At 43.7% G+C, this 8321-nt stretch overlaps 1 protein-coding gene across 1 annotated transcript; it reads left to right on the top strand.

Annotated features, from left to right (window-relative positions):
- The first annotated feature begins 5038 nt into the window (after positions 1-5038).
- On the top strand, positions 5039-6896 carry LOC149300039 (lysM and putative peptidoglycan-binding domain-containing protein 4-like). The gene is made up of 2 exons (XM_089485517.1): positions 5039-5311; positions 6312-6896. Exons 1-2 carry the CDS (start codon positions 5039-5041, stop codon positions 6894-6896), a joined length of 858 nt encoding a protein of 285 aa, XP_089341643.1.
- The last annotated feature ends 1425 nt before the right edge of the window (positions 6897-8321 follow it).

Here is an 8321-nt window from a genome sequence, read left to right as displayed (position 1 = left end):
GGCATATCTGGAGGTATAAGGCATATCAGGGAGCACAGTGGCATATAAGGGGTATAATGCATATCAGGGGGCACAGTGGCATATAGGGTGTATAATGCATATCAGGGGGCAGAGTGGTATATAGGGGGATATAAGGCATATTAGGGGGCAAAGTGGCATATAGGGTTATAAGGCATATCAGGGGGCACAGTGGCATATAGGGGGATATAAGGCATATCAGAGGGACAGAGTGGCATATAGGGGGTAGAAGGAATATCAGGGTGCACAGTGGCATATATGGGGGTATAAGGCATATCAGGGGACATAGTGGCATATCAGGGTCACAGTGGCATATAGGGGGTATAAGGCATATCAGGGGGCACAGTGGCATATAGGGGGTATAAGGCATATCAGAGGGGCACAGTGGCATATAGGCGGGTATAAGGCATATCAGGAGGCACAGTGACATATAGGGGGTATAGGGCATATCAGAGGGACAGAGTGGCATATAGGGGGTATAGGATATTTCTGGAGGCAAAGTGGCATATAGGGGGTATAAGGCACATCAGGGGGAACAGTGGCATATAGGGGGTATGAGGCATATCTGGGGGCCAGAGTGGTATATCAGGGGTATAATGCATATCAGGGGGCACAGTGGCATATAGAGGGATATAAGGCATATCAGAGGGGCATAGTGGCATATAGGGGATATAAGGCATATCAGGGGGCACAGTGGCAGATAGGGGGATATAAGGCATATCAGGGGGCACAGTGGCATATATGGGTATAAGACATATCAGGGGCACAGTGGCATATAGGGGGATATAAGGCATATCAGGGGGCACAGTGGCATATAGGGGTATAAGCCAGGGCTTGACAAATTTGTTGTGAATCTAGGCGCCAGGTAAAAAAAGTTAGGAGCCAGGATTTTTTTAAACTAACGGTTGGTCAGGAGTTATCTGATCATCATAGCCCACTTACTAAACTCACAGCGTTTGACCTGGAAGCACCCTGGACTTTCAGGTCAGTGCTGTTTTGTTTTTTTTTTAACTCTTTCGATGCTGATGTTCCATTGGAGCACAGCATTGACTGATATTTAGTCCCCACAAGCTTGTGGGGACAAATGTTAACCCCTGGAATGCCATGAATGTGTCATACACAATTGTGGCATTGAAGGGGTTAAAGCTGCACTGTCGCTCTCATGGAGCGATCAGGCAGCAGGGGGGTGTTGGGGCTGGTCTCCACACTCATGGGGAGACCAAAGAACCCTCTCCCCTGTCCCTGAAGCTGCCTCTGGCAGCTGGGACTCAATGGCTGGTCTATAGACCAGCCATTACAGGGGGGAGTCTCTTTGATGACGACTGTAGGCTTCCATGCCTACAGGAATCATCAAAGGGCTTGTGGGGGCTCGTTTTTGCTGTTGCTGGTCTGCCTGGGCTTCCAGGCAGACCACCAGCAGCAGAGTCCCGTACAAAACGGGAATTAACCCCTAAATGCCCCGATCGCGGCATTGAAGGGGTTAACGCTGCACTGTCGCTCTCATGGATCGATCAGGCAGCAGGGGGTGTTGGGTCAGGTCCCCACACTTGTGTGGGGGCCCAATCAACACACAACCCCCTTACCTGAAGCTGCCTGTGGCAGCTGAAAACACGATTGCTGGTTTTCCAGCAACCGTGTTTTCAGCCTACAGGATCACTCCGTGGGAGTGATCTCAGGCTCGGGGGCGGGCTCTGTGTGGCTGTGCTGTCTGCCCAGACTCCTGGGCAGACAGCAGCAGCGCCCCCGTGTGGTGACTCAGCCTCTTACATCCACAATTTTTTCTGGATGTAAGGCTGACAAAACCTAGGCGCCAGGACAAAATTCTCTGTCGCCATGGCGACCTGGCGCCTGGGATTTGTCGAGCCCTGGTATAAGGCATATCAGGGGGCACAGTGGCATATAGGAGGGTATAAGGCATATCAGGGGGCACAGTGGCATATAGGGGGTATAAGGCATATCAGGGGCACAGTGGCATATAGGGGGGTATAAGGCATACCTGGGAGCAGAGTGGTATATCAGGGGGCACAGTGGCATATAAGGCATATCAGAGGGGTGGAGTGGCATATCTGGTGGTTATAAGGCATATCTGAGGGCAGATGTGCATAACTGGGAGACATATTTACTAGTAAAACTTTTAGGTATTAATGCCTAGTTTGAGAAATATTATTTTTGTGTTCTTGCACCTTTTAAAATAAAGCTATTATTATTATGTCAGTAAAATATGAAGGTGATTAGAGAAATGCCATTGTTATAATGAGATACAATGACAGATGTTAATTTTACGTTTTTTATTCTGCTGTTTGTTTTTAACACCCAGTTTGTTCATTAATTATTTTAAATAAACAACAAATTTGCATATTTTTATCAGATTAAAATTAAAAATAGTCGGCCAACTAATCGATTATGAAAATAATTGTTAGTTGCAGCCCTAGTTCAAGATTTGAACTAGGAAACTCAAACTCCTTCATAATCAGCGGTAAAGACATTTTTCTTTAAATCATAAAGAATAGTAAGTCATTTCTGTAACCATCAGCCTGGGTTCCTGCGAATCATTTCCAAAAAGCGACAGGGCAAAAAGGGAAGAGTGACAAGGGGAGTGGCTCGCTGCGTGCCGTTAATTATATTAATGCAACAGGAGAGGGTACCATTGACCCTGATCTATGCTGTTGGTGAAGAATATAGGGCTTTTATCCAACCCCAAATGTTGGGTCACAATCTCATGTGAGAGAGGTCCGCCCTCGGAAATGCCCATGCCACTTTATGGAAGGCTTTTTTCAGCATCAGTAGACATTAGGAGAAAGCAGCGGCCCTCCCTTGGCCAGGATTTTAACATCAATATTTAATAACAGTAATTAAGGGCAAATCCATCTTGGCCCAGGCATTAACCAGTAGCCATTACCTTTCATGTACTGGCCTGCTCAGGTGTGAGCATCTGTTTAGTTGCGTTAGTGATGTGTGCATCCCTAGCCTCGGGGTCGATGGTTGGTGACTTTTGAATATTATAAACTGCACCATAGTAAGAATGGAAAGTGTGCTCTGTATTTTTGGACAAAAGTTGTGGCTTCCCCTTTGTATCCTGGGTTTTTATATTATAAGCTAATTTTCTACGCTTCCTTAGGGTACATGCAGGCAGTCTGCCTCATTTGCTTCTATTTTCCTAAAAGAGTGCTTAGGTTCCCTAATACTCAGGTTCCCTGTGTGTGAGCTGTCATTAAATCTAGTTGTGTTTGTGGTGGTTTGTGTCGGTAGACTGGTTAACCGTTTAATTTGCTGCAGCTTTTTCTATGTAAGAGTGGTTGAGTGGCCCCTCATAGTACACTAGAGGGAGTGAGACCTCAGTGGCCTTGTTATCTTTAAAATAGTTGCTGAAGTGGTTCTGCAGGGTCAGTGATTAATGATTCATTTAGTGGCCAGGTGAGCTCCGTGGGACAGTACACTGGGGAGTCAATCCGCAGGATCAAATGGGCGAGCTCGACAAATCCCAGGTCGCCATGGCGACAGAGAATTTTGTCCTGGCGCCTAGGTGTTTGTCAGCCTGTCACACAAAGTTTGCAACAACGAACACTCATGCACCGATATATGTTGGCAATCACACTCATGCCAAGTCAGCCAGTGCGTGCTGGAACCTTGGTATGTCTGGGCAGGACTGTGATTGCTGTTATCATATATATATATATAATTGATTTTTTTTGTACAGTTTTGGTGTGTTACTTACTTTTATGAAAAGTGTGTTTTGTTTTTTTGTTTTTTTTAAAGGGGGGGTCATTTTCGGTTTCGGCCAGGGCAAAGTGCGGGTGCAGGGCAAAGTCCTGGAGCAAAGTGTAAGTGCAGGGCAAAGTGCTGGGGAAAAGTGTGCGTGTAGTCCAAAAAAAAATCCTGGCTCTTAACTTTTTTAGCTGGCTCCTAGATTCAAAACAAATTTGTCAAGCCCTGTAATAGGGTTATATCTAACATGCCCGGATGGCCCGTACGGCATGAGGCCAGGCGCCTCTTCTATTATTTATTTATTTTTGAATGGGTAGGGATAGAAGAGAGGAGGGTTTGGGACAAACGGTAGAGGGAAAGTACTGAGTTCATGAGTAGGTACTAAATCTCCAACTTTAAACAAGAAAACGGGGTGGACTAGACCAGCCAAATGGTACTTTTTTTGCCAACAAGTCCTCTTTCTATGACTTAGACCATACGTCAGCTGATGTGCAACTGACATTTTTCTGTAGATTTCTAATACAAAGCAGAATTAATGATTCCTTCACTGTTGGCAAGCTGTCTAGGTCCTAGCGCGACACATTCCCAAACAGTGACACTGACCACCATGCTTAACTATTTCAATGAGGTTCTTAATATCAAGAAGATTTACATTTTGTGCCAGGTACAACCGGATATGTGCCTCCCAAAACTTCTGACGCAGAGTTCTTATGTAACTGGTGCGTTTTGGCAAACTCTTCCTTGCCACTCTGCCATGACTTCTGTATTTGCCCAGTGTCTAATGTTGGAGTTTAATGTTTTTGGATTATTTTACACCTTGTTTTTCTGAGAGATTGCTACTACTGGGAAGATTAATTGCTACTACTGGGAAGATAATTTATCTGCTAAACCTTAAATGTTTTTCCAGTATGGCTCTGACAATGGTTTGTTTGGGCATCAGAACCATAGAAATGGAACCCTTGACTGACTGGCGTGCGTCAGGATGTGATGTGATGTGGCTTAGAACCTTGCCTGCTGCCAACTTCAATTTGCAGGCAAGTTCCAAGTTTATCATATGATAGTTTATCATGGTTCACACTTCACCCTGCTAATATTGTCCATTACACTGATTTTGATGGGGAGGGGGGCAACCCCTTTTTTCACATCTAAAAAAGCACACCAAACTTCAAAATCAGTGTGAAAGGTATGCACCAAATGCAGAAAATCAGACAAGAGGCCAAAGAAAAGGTCCAGGATTCTCATAAATAAATGAAGGAAAGTAGTAGCAAGGTTGTCTAAGTAAACGTGTGTGTTTACCTTTCTTAGTGTTGGAACCATGAAACTCAGAGAAGGATCCTCACACTCTTTCCAACCTGCCACTGGTGTCCATTCCTCTTCGGGAAGCCACGTTTACACATTTGCTAATGGATCTGCAGATCTTGACAGCTCTTCAGAAGATGAATTTGATGTTGCGGAGCTACGAGCACGCGGTGGGCTGCTACCGAGGCAGAATGCTTCCAGACAGAAGGTTGGGGACGTGGTTTTCTTGGAGCGAGCTATCACAGAAGATGACACCCTGTACAAGCTAGCATTGCAGTATGCCTGCAAAGTAAGTGCCGTTCAATAGTTCAAATGTATTTCTTCTTAACAAGTCGCATAGAAAAATATTTTTTAAACATTAAATACAGTAATATAGTTTAACATTGGCAAATAGTGGGTTTCATTTTTGTGTTCAATATAGATGATCTGCTGACCTGTTGGTAGCCATACTAGGCAGGTGTGTGCTGTATTAGGTCAAACACCATGTTCAGCTGCTTTTCAGTGGCAATGCTAATGTAGCCCTTTCCTTCAGAGACTTTCATAGGTTGTGGTGCTTAAAACCAAAACATTGTATTGTTTACCCCGACAGAGCATACCTAGAATTTGCAGGAGAGTTACAGCTTAAAACCTTTACATCATTTTATAAAGGACCAGCCCCGGCAAGCTTCTGCTCCAAGAATAGCTGGGATGGCCATGTATAAAGATATTAAAATTGATGAAATTTCTTGATGAAATTATGCAGGACGAGCTCAATCCCTCTTTTGGAGACATTCGCCAGGGCTGGCCCTTTCTAATGCATTGTGGATTCTGGGAATTAAAACTACATCTCTCCTACCAACTCCCTCTTCAGTTCTTAAACCCCAGTTTGTTTGTTCGGTGGATTGGGCTGAGGTAAAGGGGCGAGAAGGCATACATATGACAGCAATTCCTGTATTTCAGTAAAAGGATGACAGCACCGGACAGTAATGCAGGTCAGTTGGTTAGAGCTGGCCCTGTATAAAAAACACTTCAGTGGATGAGGAGGCATTCAAGAAGTCTTACAGGTCCAACTGTCCATCGTACAGGACCAGCCAAGTTAGGATAGTGAAGCCTGTAGGTTGGAAGTGTGACTCTTCTGCCTGCACATGCTTGAGCGAAGGGTATCATAAAGCAAAGTATGTTAAGCAGTCACTACATCCAGGGGTTGTGATGTATATAATGGTAAAGATAGGATCGATGTAGTCAATTAAATAGAAGCCAGACAAGATAATAAAGTTTGTACTGAGAATGTTCTATTTTTCTTCTTAAAGGTTGCTGATATTAAACGAATCAACAACTTAATAAGAGAGCAGGATATGTACGCCTTAAAGACTATCAAGATCCCGGTCAAAGTTCATGGACTTTTAACAGAACAACACGAAAAGCTGAATCTACAGCAGGGAGTTCCTTCGGCTTCTGTGATGGAGTCGCCCGAGGAGATGGCCTTCACTGTGTCAGAGAGCAGAGACTTGAGCAGATACTTCCAGGAAATAGATCAAAACATCGAGTCTGCAACTCAGACACAGGACTTGTTCAGCGAGGTCATTGTGCCAGATACCTCAAAATATCCAGCTTCTCACTTACTGAGGGAGAAAGACCCCAGTTCAGGCGCAGACTGGGGCATCCGGTGGTGGAATGCTGTTTTTATCATGCTTTTAATTGGAATCGTGCTGCCAGTCTTTTATATAATCTACTTCAAAACACAAGTGACTCCAGGCACATCTTCCAATCATTGGAACGGGACACATATCACCACTCCTCTAAACACAAACTTCAGTTCTGAGAAACATGAGGATATACTGACATTAAACAAGGATGTCCAGAGTGCATACAATCCTATCGATACAGGAGGGTGAAGATCATTCTCAAGCACAGAATTAGCTTCAGTCACTTTAAATAGTTATGGTGCCAATTAACGATTGCCAGCGTCAAAATCTCGCAATGGTCATTTCTAAATGCTCCTACTAACGGCTATGTAATGTGTAGACAATCGCTCGGTATGACGGGGAGCTGGCTGGAAAACGTTACTTGCTAAATATGTGCTGTGATGGCCAGTAGTGCGTAAAGCTTAACGGTGCTGTTCCACGAAGATGTCTTCTCCCTCAACATTCCTAGATTTTTGTATTATTATTTTAAGAGCCTCCCTAATGTGGACCCAGTGCCTTTTAAACAGCACAATTCCAATTAACACCATATAGCTACATAAATAAAACAAAGCCATAGTTTACACTTAAGGATGCCAAAGAATGGCTTGTTCGTGGATAACTGCATAATACACACCTTTATTGGCAGCAGTGCTGCCGTCTTGTAATATTTTTAATCTATCCCCTGTCCCATTCTTACTATGCCAGCACACGGGAAATGCAATGGTTTGATGAGCCCACTTTGTGATACGATGCCTCCAGCACCGTGCTACATACAAGCAGTTAATACTGTGTGGGACATTCATGGGGCAGTTAAAGTTATGCCCAAACGTATCAGGATGCAGGCTTGTCTAACAATCCGTGCTCTTACATGTCGCACCTCATATAGTATTACCTTATTGAGAATATGGTTTTAAAAAATAAATAAAATGTCAGTTCTTATTTAACTTTTAGAATACCAACATGTTAAACAACATTTGTAATGGGCAGGTCGTCCAGGAATGCATTCATAGGCTGGACACAACATGTTTTCAGGATCATTCATAAGCCATCGTTTACAGGTACATGGTGCGCGTTGTTCGCATGTTGGAGAAAGCCTCCTCCGTTCTAGGCAGTGAAGTGTGAGATGGTTACTGTCTTCACCTCTTTCGTGACCGATCCCCTGCAGTAAGAGGAGGAGGCTGGTGTGTTCAGGCGTTTTGTTAAGGAAGCTTATATATTTGTTAAGTTGTGGTTAATAATATAACATGTTATATCTTGTATATTCTTGGGGACAAAATCCTAAAATAATTATCAGAGCACATTAAAGGGATCAGTGTGTGTGTGTGTGTGTGTGTGTGTGTGTGTGTGTATATGCATGTATTCACATCTAAAAGATTATTCCACCCCTTATTTTTTCTTGTCTTGCTGAGAGTTATGGCTGCAATCTAATTCACATCAGGCCACGTATGATAGGTATTGCCTGAAATTTTGCATAAAAAGGAATCATTGTCTGCATTGTATGACCTTGGGTACGCTTATTTAACAGAAATGGATTATGATGATCGTTCTCTTGTAGACCATTGCTTTTTTTTATTATTATTAAAGATTTTAATCATGTACAAGGGCTGCCTAACTCACGGTACCTTTCAATTACGT

The sequence above is a fragment of the Sceloporus occidentalis genome, unplaced genomic scaffold (assembly GCF_023333645.1).
Source record: "Sceloporus occidentalis isolate IW3139 unplaced genomic scaffold, rSceOcc1.0.p SCAF_26, whole genome shotgun sequence".
NCBI lineage: Eukaryota > Metazoa > Chordata > Lepidosauria > Squamata > Phrynosomatidae > Sceloporus > Sceloporus occidentalis.
The sequence above is the reverse complement of the archived record's forward strand: the minus strand, read 5'-3'. Positions and strand labels throughout refer to the sequence as shown.

Coding starts and splice junctions, on each gene's coding strand:
- LOC149300039 (XM_089485517.1), top strand. CDS start 5,039: ATGAAACTCAGAGAAGGATCCTCACACTCTTTCCAACCTGCCACTGGT. Junction 5,312..6,311: donor CATTGCAGTATGCCTGCAAA/GTAAGTGCCGTT, acceptor TTCTTCTTAAAG/GTTGCTGATATTAAACGAAT.